Source organism: Chroicocephalus ridibundus, chromosome 6 (genome assembly GCF_963924245.1).
Source record: "Chroicocephalus ridibundus chromosome 6, bChrRid1.1, whole genome shotgun sequence".
Classification (NCBI taxonomy): Eukaryota; Metazoa; Chordata; class Aves; order Charadriiformes; family Laridae; genus Chroicocephalus; species Chroicocephalus ridibundus.
The window spans coordinates 22,812,033-22,826,530 of record NC_086289.1 but is presented as its reverse complement, the minus strand read 5'-3'; the positions used below and the strand labels follow the sequence as shown (position 1 = coordinate 22,826,530).

Here is a 14,498-nt window from a genome sequence, read left to right as displayed (position 1 = left end):
GGAGGGTGTCTCCTGCCTGAATCACACTCCCGTCCCACCTCCCAGCTGAAATGCCAAGGTACAGAGGAGAGAACAGTGTGAGTGAGAGGCCATGGTGGGTAAGGAACAGCTGAGAATGATGGGAAGTTGCCATCACAGGGGGTAAGTTCTGCAGCTGGAGTTGTATTCTCTTCCCACTTTTCTTGGGCATATCACTTCATCTCCCTTATGGTCTGGACTCCTTCTGCTAAATGAAAAGAGTGCATCCCTGTCTTTGCAGGCTGTTGGGAGAAGCTCAGCCACCTGAGCCATGGGGACTGCAAACAACTCTCTGGCTGCTCCTTTCTACCATCAGAATCACTGCGAGGATTTAGATGATATTTATTAAAATGAATGAACTTAAATTTAGGAGGACAGCAAAACCAACTCTCCCAGAGACCTTGGGTATTCCAGGGGAATCTCATTTAGCTTCTGCATCTCAGAGGCGTCATTGCAAACAAGTTCTTCCCCTCTCCAAAGTCTCTTTTGTCCTGTCCTCCGTAGAATTTCATGTACGCACAAAGAGAAAACTCTCTTGTTCATAAACTGCAACCGCGTGACCCCTGGTGTCCAGGAAAAGGATCGTGTCTGTTATCTCTAGTCCCAGCCCCTACTCGGTGCTTTTCCTTCAGTGACAGGGTGGATGGTTTTCATAAATGGATTCCACCACAGGTGGCTCTCCTCTGGGCTTATTTGTCCTCGCGGGCTTTGCTTGTGTTTGGATGTCTGGTTTGCAGCGCTTGTCTTGATCTTCATTTACGTAGGTATTTCTTGTCCCCTGCATCATGTTCATATAAAAGTCCTAGAGGTAAAACATAATTTCTGTGATGGTAGTCACAAGGTACTCGGAGACCTTGTGAGTACTGCAGAGAATACAATATGCAGCATTTTCCACCTCTCTTTGGAAATGTTTGGTGGTATTTTGAGTAAAATATCGTATTTGCTCACATTCCAGGTTCAACCCTCCTTCTCCCTCAAGAAGGAAAGCAAGGTGGCAAGGTGTTGGTAGCAGGGGGGCTATAGGGGTGGCTCCTGTGAGAAGCTGCTAGAAGCTTCCCCTACATCCGATAGAGCCCATGCCAGCTGGCTCCAACATGGACCCACCAGTAGCCAAGGTCGAGCCCATCAGTGACAGCAGTAGCACCTCTGGGATAACATATTTAAGAAGGGGGAAAAAAACAGCCCAGCAACTGCAGCTGGAGAGAGGAGTGAGAATATGTGAGAGAAACAGCTCTGCAGATGCCAAGGTCAGTGAAGAAGGAGGGGAGGAGGTGCTCCAGGCGCTGTAGCAGGGATTCCTCTGCAGCCCGTGGTGAAGACCATGGTGAGGCAGGCTGTCGCCCTTGCGGACCATGGAGGTTCATGGTGGAGCAGATATCCACCTGCAGCCTGTGGAAGACCCCACGCTGGAGCAGGCGGATGCCCAAAGGAGGCTGTGACCCTGTGGGAAAGCCCACGCTAGAGCAGGCGCCTGGCAGGAGCTGTGGCCCCATGGGGAGAGGAGCCCATGCTGGAGCAGGTTTGCTGGCAGGACTTGTGACGCCATGGAGAGAGGAGCCCATGCTGGAGTAGGTTTGCTGGCAGGACTTGTGACCGTGTGGGGGACCCACACTGGAACAGTGTTCCTGAAGGACTGCACCCCGTAGAAGGGACCCATGCTTAGAAGGGACCCCATGCTAGAGCCGGGGAAGAGTGTGAGGAGTCCTCCCCGTGAGGAGAGAGGGGCGACAGAGACAACATGGGATGAACTGACCACAACCCCCACTCCCCATCCCCCTGTGTTGCGCAGGGAGAGGAGGTAGAGAATCTGGGCATGAAGTTAAGCCTGGGAAGAAAGGAGGGGTGGGGGGAAGGTGCTTTAAGATTTGGATTTATTTCTCATTATCCTACTCTGATTTGAATGGTAATAAATTTAACTAATTTCCCCAAGGTGAGTCTGTTTTGCCTGTGATGGTAATTGGTGAACAATCTTTACCTCAACCCATGAGTCTTTCATTATACTTTCTCTCCCCTGTCCAGTGCAGAGGGGGAGTGATAGAGCAGCTTTGCTGGGCCCCTGGTGTCCAGCCAGGGTCAACCCACCACAGCTCTGTAGGGCTACCCTTGAAGCCAGTCCTGCATTTAGGAACGCACTCAGCAGCACGTGTGTTATGTTGAGAATCAGTTAATAGATGACTTACGTCTGGACGTCTGGGAGGGGATGATCCATATTTATGTTCATTTTCATATTCATGTTCTTCCTGCCCATTGGGATGTTGGTTCATCTGAAGCAATGAACAGAGCAGTGACAAACAACATCTAGCTACAATTGACAAACAACTGCATGAGAAGCACAGAGCAGTGAGAAAACGTTCTGTTACTAAACAGCTCCAGAACTTGGGACGTACTCAGGGACAAATAACCACACAAGGGATAATATTGGGGATAATACCCAACATATTCTAAGCTGGATGCCAAAAGACTCTTCAATTTGGAACTATCACAGGGCCCACTTGATGCCTGCCCATGCGAATGGCCTTGCAGAGGGGAAACCTCAGTGCCTGAGTATTGCCTTTATTAGAACATCTAAAATCTGTTTGGTCTTTTAACACAGGGCAAAAACCTCACTTTCACATTTACATCCAGAAAAAAAAGAGGTGATGTTAACCAACAACAACTACAAGGAATTCATCTCCCTCAGTACTGTTACACCTTCCTGTCTAAAGTGAGGAAATAAAGATCTATGCAAGTACCAGAGCTGGTTAAAAACATCTGTAAAGTGGCAGGGGAAGGAAAGGGCCCTGTTAAGTAGAACTGTCAACGTCTGGGTGCCAGAATGCGTCATGGCATTCTTCCTCTATAGGCAGGTTGACTGTGTCTTTGGTGATGTGGGCGAGGAAGGAAGTGTGCTGCTACAGAAACTCTACCCCAGCCCTGGGGAGGTAGGCAGAGCACAAAGACCCACCCCATGGGCTGCAACAGTGGAAACAAAGGTGACCAGGCTAAACATACTATGAAACACCTTGGCAGCATTTCCGGAGCTAAGTAACACCTTTTTGGAGTGAGAGGATCCCTAAATGAATGGTTTCCTATGGGACACGACAGAGAAATCCACTGAAGAACAGTGGTGATAGTTTGGGTTTTTTTAAATTTCCTGCTAGTTAACAGACCACTTAGCACTGCTCCTTCAGTATTTTCACATGAATTTCTCTTTTATCTTTATGAACCTTCAACTCCCAGGCTGAGGTCCAGACTTTGAGAGTCAGAGCAGAGACACTTTGAGTGCCAAGAGATGTGGTCCTGAACTTCCTGAGAGCTGCAGAGGATGTTGAATCAAGTTTCTGATGCGGAGACCTAAGCTTGGAAGTAGCAAGGCACCCACGAGATGGAAGGTAGTCACCTGATTCCAGCTGTAGTTCTTCCACTGGCGAACACAGACCACTGCCAAGATGACTAAAAGGACCAAGGCCAGAACGCTGGGTATCGCTGCTGCCACTTCAACCACCCAGGGCTCATACTAACTTACAAAGAAAGACAGTCAGGTCAAATGCATGCAGTGTGATCCTTTAACTCTGTGCTTAGTAGCCAAGCGAGTGGCTATCATACAACAGCAAGAAAACCCAATGTGAGGAATAAAACTGCAACCCTGGATCAAAACAGTGGCATCCAGCCCAGCTGTACTGCATACTGGGATGGATAGGGGAAGCAGAGATTTGATTTCAGAGGGAAAACATTCCAAATAATCAACTGCATCAAATAACGAAACAAACTCTTACCTCAGAAGAATGATCTGCCTGGACAGTTGTTTTTCCAGTTGTATGTGCAGAAGTCTAGGAATAAGATGGTTATAGAACACGTACAAAAAAATGTTTCACATAAAGCAAGCAAGGAGAGAGGCTGAGTGAGGAGTTGCAAGACTCCAACAACAGCGTGTGGCCAGTAACACACGGAGCACTCAGCTGCGCCCTGAGGCCGTGGCCTCTACTCGCCAGTTGTAAGCAAGAACACAAACTCTGATTCATCCAAAAATGGGTTTGACCGAATGGAAGGAATATATGGGTTTTTTTCTCAAAAAGGGGCTTGAGGCTGAAAAAAAAAGCATATACAAAGCATATAGAAGAGATAAACACAACTATATGCCAGAGAAAGCTGGATTCAGAAGGTAAAGCAGCACAAAGGGGAGCAGGAAGCCTCAAGAAAAGATGTGCTTTTGCAACATTCTACTCTCTGTCCTTGCCACGATGCTGGGGGCAGCTGCCTGTGTGACCTTGCCCAGAGGATCTATCACTACCTTGGCTTGCAGGTGCAAGGCATGCAGTGCTGGGCACTGGCAAACCTGGTGTAGCCGAAACCAAAACCCTCTGGCTTTTTACAGGCATTGCAAAATGTCACATTCAGGTCCAAATGACAAGGCAGCTCCAGCAAGGAGGAAGTCCATCACACAGGCAGTGATGACGGCAGGTGCCTCACTTGTTACTGAAAGATGTTTGCATGCCCATGATTTTTTGTGGGAAAAGAGAGGAACCCCATGTCTCTTAGCAAAAAATTGACAGTGACACATATCTTAATTGAGTGGCAGGACATGTAAAGGACCCTCTGGTAACTGCTGCGATGGCTAACAGCCTACACCCCTCGTCACCCCCTCTCTCACTGGGAGAGAACAGAAATTAAGTCTGAAATGACATTCACATTCCCTTTGGTGAAAGGAGCAGGAAGAAAGTTCAGCTGCATTACACGCTTAGCAAAGTCACCTCTAGATGGATTTTCTCATTTCTAAATAAACAGAAAAACAGGCACAAATACCTGTGCACAGATTCCTGTTGTGTACTTTAAGCATCTCACCTGTCTTTACTGCTACAATACAATGTCAGCAGCAGTAGGACAGTCTGTCAGAAGATCTGCATCAACACTCACCCATAAAGGCAGCAATTTCTCTTCCAGAATCCCACCCCCCAGCTCCTACAGATAACACCATGGCGAGTAGTCAGTTGATCTTCATCCTATGCAGTGTACTTACTGAATTTACAACTCTGTTGTAAAACGGCGAGAAAGATGTTGTTTCCTCCTGCAGAGAAAGAAAATAAATAAAATCAAGAAACCCAGAACTGAGCATTAGCAGTTGGTAGATGCCACTGTCCAGGTGAAGGATTGGGGAGGGGAGCTTCTGAAGTGACTGGAAATGATGGCATGAGAATATACTCATTTGAGCTGAACAGGGAAGTCATGCTAGTTACTCCAGGGAAAACAAAACCCATGCCATGCTACTGATGAAAGTGATATGAGGAAACATGAACTGGTTTGCCTAAATTGTTTATACCACGCAGGACCTCTGAGTAGTCTAGGTCTTATCATTTAACACATTTACCCTGACACGTCCCCAGTGAGAAAGCGTAATGCTGTTTAACCCCACTATGGCTTAGGAGATGAAGTACAGTGAGGGCTTGTAAAACAGCAAGGACTTGGACCTGCAGCCTTTAAGCGCCAAACTAATGACACGTGCCTGCTCCTGTTGATTCAAGGACAGCTGAAAATGATAGAAACACATTTACTCCTTCCTGAATAAATTGTTTCCACGCATAGGAAGGAAGGTATTCCAAAGAGTCCCTGCTAGATGCGTTGTCCGTCTGTCAGCTGAGATACAGAGACTCTGCCATCTGGGAGGAACACAGAAAGTGGCTTGGAGACAGCTGAAAGCTGCTCTTAATCTCCTTCACTGGTGCATCTCTACTGCTGGAAGCAATACTGGGTCCACCCCATGGTGAGCTCTGTGGGCAGCTGGGGCTGCCTGTTGGAATCGGTGCTAGTGACAGTGTGGGAATGGTACTGCGGAGAAGCTCAGCTTCAGAGGGGGGTTATCAGGTCAAGCAGTGCAGGAGCCTCTCCTACAGTCCAGGGGCAAGCAGTATGCACAGCTATATAAAACAGCTCTTTTAAGCTCTTAGATTCAGTGTTATTCCTGAACTCCAGCCAGTCCCAGAAACAGGTAAGAATTAAATAAACTGGAGTGAAAGAGCAAAACTGATGAGGTCTCTGGAAGGTGACAGGAAAAGGCTGGAAGAGCTTTGCTTTGCATCCACAAAAAGCCAGTAGAGAGGAAGCTGGCAGAGAGTTGTCCTTTTTCTGACTGCGTGAAGCTCTGCTGCCATGCACTGAGGAGGGCCTGGCTACTTCACAACAAGGAGGTCAACGCAGTGAAAGTTTGCCAATGAAAGTCTGGATACTGCAGGTTATGGAGAAGAAAGACTCAAAATGCATGCAAGCTATGAGAGATGTGGCTCAGCCTAAGTCCTACAGTCTGGGAGCAGGGCACACCACTGAGTGCTGAGGACCATAATCCACAGAAAAGTCAAAGAGGGGATGAAATTACTGAAAGATCCAGGATTCACCCTCCCATTACACACACCATCTGGAGGCCTGTTTAGAAGTGTGACCTTTATACGCAAGCTGTGGGCATTGTTACACTGGAAGCGTAACCTCTGAACAGCTTAGCTTATGGGACCACAGACGTGGTGAAATGAATGCCTCTGAGCGTGCAGACACAGCTAGCAATGGGTCACCGGGCGAAAAAGATCTCTTTCAAACTCCTTAGAGGTGCAGGTATTGCTGCACTGAGGCTGCCAGCTGGGAATGAAATATAGCAGTGACATTTCTCACCCAAATTTTCTACTGTGCCTTCCTTGAACTTACTGAAACACACCTTTGCAAACAGCTGACCTGTTAACGTTTGAGCTTGGACTTTCATATCTGCCTCTTCTCAGAAGCTGTAAATCTATTTTATTTCCTCCTTCTTGGTTAAAGACAGGGCACTTAATGGACTTCACTATTATTTCTAGGATTGTGCATACAGGTTAAGTGAAGGCTTGACTAGAAGGATCCACCTAAGTAACATATTTACATATGGTCGCCACCTTTCTGTGCTCAAGTTATCTGTGAAACTATTTGTGTGTGCAACTGACTATTTACAAATGTAAGCTGCCATCTAGGAACAGGTCTATTACTCACAATAACCTGGTTGGTAGGCCTTAATTTGAGTAGAAATGTTTTTCCTAGTTTATTCGATCACAGTTCCAGGCCAGGATTAAATACGTAGTTTCTTGAGGTGGGACACTGGCAGACAGACTGTATAAGTAAGGCCTTATTTAAAGGAAACGCCCGGTTCTGCACTTAAATCTCTACCAGGTGACTTGCAGGGCACTGGGTATTTGTGCTCTCTTCTGACTGCCTTTAATTACAAAATGCAGGATTTGGGATATCCTATGACTCAGTACAGAGAGCCTCTCATTGAAAGGAGCAGAAGTTGCAGTTAACACACAGGTCCAGACATTAGATTTACTTCTGGGTTTACTTCTTAGATTTACCACAGATGCTTCCATCTCTCAGCATCAGTTCTCCAACGTACAGATAATACTCCCTTTCCCCTAGCTCTTCTTGCATTTGCTTAAACTGTGATTGCTCATGGGTAGGGATCATCTCTTCTGCGCCTATACAGCTCCAGGGGTAACACCTGGTCAGCTCTTGGATGGAGCTGGCACAGGCTACTTGCCGTTTACTGGGTAGGACTGCGGAAGGGAGACAAAGAGAGATCCCAAGGGGACCAATATGGGGAAGTGAAAGATCAACAGAGGTTAGAGGTACTAAAGCCACTAATCTATTATTTCTGTTTGTATGCTGTTAACAACTAACTTGGTGCTGCACTCCCCAAGCTCTGCTGTCAATTCAAGGTCCTTCGAGAGCATGTTTTCAGTGAACGCTCCTGAAATTAATTCATTGTTATATTTCAGAGAACATTGCTTTAGCCTCAGAGCTGCCTAGCTGCTGGGAGGAAGGAGGTTTCACTCCAAGCCACTCTCACCTGGCCATTTCTAAACAGAGAGCATACGTTTCAGCAGGTCTCATCTCCCAGGACAGGAAATCTCCTCCAGAAAGATCCACTGCATGATCCAGGGCACAAGCCTCCTCTTTGCTCCAACTGCCCTAAGACCAGGCAATACCTCCAGGACAGAAAAGCTGGGGCAGATGCTAAAATCCAAGCAGGTGTCTGAAACCATTGGTTGCGCCACAAGGAGACGCAGAGCTAACAAAGGGACCAGCTTGATTGATCTGGTTGGGACAGAAAACGGGAGGGTTAAACACTCCCAGGGAGCTTTTCATCCAACAGCTTAGCGGTCCCGTGGCCTCACCTCTCCTGCACTCTGACCTTCCCCCGCTACTTCCATGCAGACAAGACCCAACCGACTCAACAGGACGACTCCACTCACCATTTCGGTCTTCTCCCCGAGAAGTCCCAGCAGGCGTTAATGGCAGACTGCCGGATGCCAGGACTAGCGCTCCTTTTAGGATGAGTTTCTCTTCCTGCTAAAAATAGAACTGCGAACCTGCAAAGAGGAAGAGGCGAGAGCATTTCTCTCGGGCTGACTCAGAAAAGCTGGCTGGGTCCCAGCACACCTGATAGAGCCAAGTCCCTGCCAGGGGCAGGGTCTGGCATGCGCCTGGGAAGCTGGGATTCAGGGCTCTGGGCATTCCACCTCTTCGCTGCCTGCCCCATGGCAAAGAAAACCGCTCCTGCCTCCCAGAGCATGTTTAACATGTACCACAAATCAGCCTGAGGGGAATCCTGCTTTTGCTTTCTAAGGCTTGCACCTCGTCTGCCAGAGCACATTTGCTGGAAAGGCCAGGACAAAGTGGAGGATTTCTGCTGGCTTGATGCCAAGACCAACAAGCCTGTCTGGTCTGAGGCATCGCTCTTTGAAGTGTGCTATAACACTGGGTACTCGTGTTTTTAAAAGATGATGAATCTCCTGGCAAACAATGGATATTCCCTTCACGTTCTTACACACGGTGACTGGATGGTCCTTGGGTGCTTTCTGGAAAATGAAGTCCTGTTTCTAGAAATAAGCAGAGAAAATGAGGACTGGCCATGTCACACAACACTGGTGGCAGGCAGTCAGTGTGGAAAGAGACATTAAGGGAACATGGTAGTTGAACAGCAGGGAAGATGTAAGCCTGCAAAAGATCTTTACACGTACAACAGAGAGATCATGCACACAGTAAGAACCAACCTCACTACAATTGCAAATGTCTGTGTGTTTCTCTAGTAGCTGTAACTCCAGTTCATATTCCACCTTCTATTTTACCTCCTGTTTCCTACCAGCTCCACTTGGGCTGCATCATTTCTAGTGTTTCAACATTGCTTTAGACTGTAACTCTCTGCGTGACTGAAGGCTTCTGGCCCTCATTTTGGAAATTATGTCCACCTGATGACTTGACTGTCAGCCTCCAGACTCATTCCAGGGTTATACTGCACCACGATACTCTGGTGCAGGAGGCTACACGGGGATGCTTATTCCTAACTTCATCTCCATTGCTGCTTTCCCTTGGGGAACAGCTGGGAGGAAATTCAGTCACCACGAATGTTTGAACAGCTGTGACACACACCACAGGAAATGTTCTGGGTAGTGGGACATGCATGAACTGGCTCTGTGCTGGGGAAAGAACACAGGCACAATCCTTAGCAAGCAGGGTAGACAACAAGCAGTGGACAGAAAGAAAAGCATTTTAGGTGCTGCCTAGCTACTGAACATTTTGCTGCCACAATGAGAGTGCAGACCACAACTTTGCAGTAAGGAACATTAGCCTGATGCTCATGCTGCTGTCCTTTGCACAGGAGTTTCATGTCCCAGGGTTCTTTGGGACCTGCTGCTGAAGGCCATACCCCCTGTAGTGTAGTAAATGAGCCTCCTCTTTTGAAGTCTACTTATTATTCCTGTTCTACTAATTCCCAGATCCCTAATGTTTATCACTGCAGATCTGCATCTGAGCCCACTAAAGCACGAATGCAGAACATGAAACACAATGATGTAGTCCTTTGGCTGACCAACTTGTTCCTCTGCCCTACTTCCTAAATGCCCTCTTGATTGCAAAAGCCAAGACAAAGCTAAAGGCCCAAGGGAAAGTCACTTCCTGCAGAGAGTAAATCCCACCCAGTATTAGCAGTAGACACAAACAACAGTTGGCAGAACAAGGAATGTATTAAGAAGTTTCCTCCCCTTGAGGAAGTGGTAAATGCATGCATACAACAGAATGCGCAACTGAATCCACGGTCTTTAATGAATGCAGAGACTCATTCTGGGCACAGGTATACATTTGCGATTGCCCCAACACCCTCCTCTCCTCCCCCTCTTAGAAATTTATTTTAGTTAGTGAAATGTAGAACCACACAAAGACCAGAATACGTATACACACCTTAGAGGATCTGACATTTTTTTCTTTTTTCTTAAGAAACTTTCGCACATTTAGAATTATCGACTGTTAAGCCCAGTCAGTACAGCAGAAATATTCTACATAGACTATTGATTGAAATGCACAGTACAACAGTTGTGAGCACACTGTCACAAGAGACACCTGCATGAATGCTAACAAGCGTAGTAGATCTGTCAAACAACATTGCAAGCATCTGCAGTGAACCGGTCTGGGGAAGATGGGAAATTAACAGAACATGGAACAGAGATGCTAAAGTACACGGGAAGCTCCTACAGTCACTTCTCTCCAGAGTCATTGCTCCCCTTAGAGAGACAGGAAACCTGAACCACCGCTTGCCACCTGGAACTTTCCTTCTGTTTCACAGGGATCGGTGTCACACTTTTATTTCCAGACCTGTATCACTGCGATTTTGCTTGAATGGGAGCAAGGAAGAGAAGGACAAACGCAGACCCCATCTAGCAGAGCTCACTTCCCCAGACCTGCATGGTCAAACAGCTTGAGATCAGAGGTCTTGCCCGGTAAAAGGCCACAAAATTTGAAAACAGGAACAAAACAGAGCTAAAAAACCAAACCAGAAATAACATGGTTTTATACAGCCTGCAATAAAGCTATAGTCAATGGTACTGTATTATTCACATGACACTTATTAAGGCTTTGACTACCGGTCTTCTACATGCACATTTTATATACATATAATCTTGTGTGTGTGTGTATAAATTACTTTATTTTTCTTGTTCTAAGCAAGAAAATATTTTCATGCATTTGCTTCTCCTAGTATTCACAATACTTGGACCATATTCTGTTCAAGGACTTCTGGAGAGGGTTGGGTCTATTTATTATCCATCTGGAAATGCCCCCATCTCCAGGAATGTCGTTTGTGCCTGACAGTGGCGCTGGCCCCACACTTCTCCGCAGTCATACACCAGAGAGGAGGTGTCACCCCGGAGCCTGACAGTACATTGGTTATGTAAACATAGTAATCCTTGGATTATAAATACTTTATTAAAGCTAACATACCTCAGCTTTTAGCTCATAATTGCCCATGAGTGCCTTAATGAAATATCATTCAGAATAAAGTCTTTTTTTTTCTTCTCTTTTTTTTCTTCCATATCAACAGCTCAATTACAGCAGGTCCCCCAAAAGCACAGTTTTCCCTACTTTTTCCCAAAGAAGTGCCAAGCTACCCGTTAAATCTGCAAGTCCATGGCGCAGTAGCTTCCACGTACATAAAGAACTGCAACACAGAGCATGTCTGAGCCTTATAGCTCAAAGTGCTTAAGTCACCATCTCGCTTCCACCCCTGCCATGAAGTTAAGTGACTGGGCCATAGGCCAGCGAGAAACAGGGAGGAAGCAGAAACCAGCAGAGCTCTCCTGTTCCTAGTCCCGTGCCCGGAGCTTGCACATCTTTGACAGGTTCCCAGAGCTCACCAGAGATGGCCTGTGTTCCTCTGCCTCAGGAACACCCTGACTATCTTTGGCCTGGCGCTTCCTTCGTTAAGACACCCCGGCTAGCTGATGTTGCAGAGCACTCCTAGGCTGTGGTGGGGAGCCCTGGGGAGAGCAGCTCAGCTGTGAAAAGGAAGGGCTCACATGGAAGTGGTACTAAGGAAAGGAAGCAGCGTAAAGAAGGCTGAGAAAGAAAACATGGGTGCAGTGATGAGGAGAGATTCCTTATTTAAGACAAGGCCTGGACTGCTGCCATGGCCCTCTGAGCTGCCTTGTCTGGTGGTGTAACTGGAGCACGCTGTCAGTAATTCAGCTGTTAAGTTCTGCCACCATTACACAGTCATGCCTTGCATGCCACCACAGCACTTCCCCTGTCAGCCACCACCTTTCCCTTGGCCACTGTATCAAAGTACTTCCATTCAACATATGACATTGTCATTCCATGACAATTACTGCAAAACAGGCACTGGGCCCTTCTTGTTCACTGTGATCCAAGTAGCTAGCAGCCCTAAAGAGACTGTTCCCATGCCCCTGCCTACCTTTCAATCCACAATAACCAAGACAATAAATAGATGGGACAGAAGGAGTGATGGAGTCCCAACCATCTGGTTGTTCACTTATTGCACAAAGTATTTTGGGCTGGTAGGGGAGAGCGGGTGACTCCCAAGGTCCTTTGAGAAAATCCTACAGGGTGGCTGTCCACATCATCTGCTCCAGAAAATATGTTCAGACAGCTCATGTGTACAGGATGCTTAGGAAATGTCACCTAGAAACAGGATATGCAAGGATGAAGGCTTTCCTCAATTCAATATCAGTCTTCACTCAGCCCCATGGCAAGCTGTGCAAAATACAACATTTATGCCCTGGCAGGTATGATTAGAAGACAATTTTTGGTCCTGGGTATGTTAACAAGAAAGGGTCATGCTAATAATTTCAGAGGCAAACCTTTGAGACTGGATTTAGTTTCAGTTACAGAAAATACTGTACACCGCTTTTGGCCACGTGCACAGAAGCTTGAAAAAAAAAAAAGACAAAGATCACAGTTAAATGTCTCAGTCTTCAGATGGGAATGGCTGTGAGGAGCAGTCAAACTACTTTCTCATGTGCAATGCATCCTGAAATTTGGTACTTATGTATCGGGCATGAAAGCCTTTCTTGTTGATGGTGTCATCTGTATGGAATCGAATCATGATGGAATCCCCTGCAGAGTAGATTTCTTCCAGAGGCTGCAGAAAAGTAAAGAAGACAGCACAGAGTGGTCAAGTCTGCAGGCTAAATAACTGCCTGTGCTATGATGCTGGAATTTAATCCCACAGAATGGCCAGGAAACACAAACATTGAGCGCCCAGTACCTCCTGCCCTGCTCCGACTTCCTGAGCACACTCCCTTGCTCTTTGCATGCGTGCCCTTTATGTTTGAAGGCTGATGCCAGCCCGCTCTACAATCCCAGTTCTTCCAGTTGTTTTTTGTAGGTCACATTCACAGGACTCCCTGGATGTTCTTGTTCCAGTCTTCTGAGTTTTCTCTAATTTGTCCTAATCTTTTCAGGAAATAACACAATCCAAACTGGACCCTGTTTGGCAGCTGAGGCCCTCTCGGGGTTCATTAGCAGCAAAATAACTTAGCCACGTATCTTACATGATAACTCTGCTTATCTCCACCACTGTTGTGACCTGCTACAGCACCCCTGTGCTTCTCTGCAGGACTAACACTTTCCCAGCCATTCTCCATTTGACAGTGTGGAGTTAGGTAGATTACTACCCTGCTGCCCTGAGCTTCTTCACACCAAGCTGCTATGCCTTTGTTTATTTTCCAGACCATTTCCCCAGTTTGCAAGAACTGTTCCAACACACCTGCTCCTTGGATATCTCTAAATGCAATAAGAACCTTCTCCATTTCATTGCTGAAGTCCTAGAGAAATTAAACATAGAACCTCTGGTTTTAAATACCACACACTATTGCTCACATTAACAGAGTCACACCTCTTAATGGGGACACAGATAACAGTTTAGGAGACAGCAAGCCACCCTGGAGTCAACAAGCAGCTCTGCAAGTCCCTCCACCCTTCTCCCTTGCCATAGCATGGCCACAATGAGACTTGGCTTCAGGCAGGAAGTAACTAAGGATGAAACTGGCCTTTGGAAGTTGTTTCCAACATTTACACAACACTTTTGTGGCAGGGCTGGGGCACAGCAGCGCAGCAGTCCCGTGCTGCTGCACATGGCCCTGCATTAACAAGGGAAAGTCAGTCAAGCAAGGCTTTCAGACAGCTCTGTGCATCAGATAAAATGGCTGTGATCTCTAGCAGCAGCAGAAGAAACAAAACCCAGACACACCAGGCAATCTCATCTCCAGTTTGTGAAAGCTGCCCCTCTCCAAAAACGGTATAAGAGTACCCTTCCTTGCCACTTTCAGTTATGCCTATGAAATCTCCACCACCATGGCTTACCCCTGAGCCACAGAAGCGTCCCAGGCGGGGTGCAGTGCTGTCGTAACCATCATAAATCTCCATGTAGTCATACCCACAGTCGGCCTCCTCCTCGATCTCGAATGTCTGGAATATCAGCTCCACCCCGTAACCGTCTTCAGCTACAATCACCCATTCACAGTTCGCTTGACCTGGGTAGTTGTTGTCTCCAAACTGAGCATGGGAATACAGCTCCTTAGTTCGTACTTCAGCCTTTAAGAGCCCACCACACTCTGGAAACGAAAAGAGCACAAAACACAGTCTCATCAAAGGCCCTGCCTCACAACGAAGACTTGCCATCTCAATTTTGGGCCAGCCATAGGGAG

General features: G+C 46.9%; 1 protein-coding gene across 7 annotated transcripts in view; it reads right to left on the bottom strand.

The window, feature by feature from the left end:
* TLL2 (tolloid like 2) overlaps positions 1–14,498 on the bottom strand; it is a 126,472-nt gene that overhangs the window by 13,291 nt on the left and 98,683 nt on the right. For 2 of the 7 annotated variants that reach the window (XM_063339076.1, XM_063339079.1), the window contains 2 exons: positions 14,155–14,405; positions 9,907–12,931 (listed from right to left, as the gene is read on the bottom strand). In XM_063339076.1, coding sequence (XP_063195146.1) covers positions 12,797–12,931; positions 14,155–14,405 — 386 coding nt within the window. In that variant the 3' untranslated portion in view covers positions 9,907–12,796. Of the gene's footprint in view, positions 1–418; positions 821–2,198; positions 3,515–3,773; positions 3,828–5,014; positions 5,063–7,931; positions 8,373–9,905; positions 12,932–13,950; positions 14,406–14,498 lie in introns of those variants that run through there. The other 5 variants (XM_063339075.1, XM_063339077.1, XR_010071649.1 and 2 more) reach the window with 4 other exon arrangements.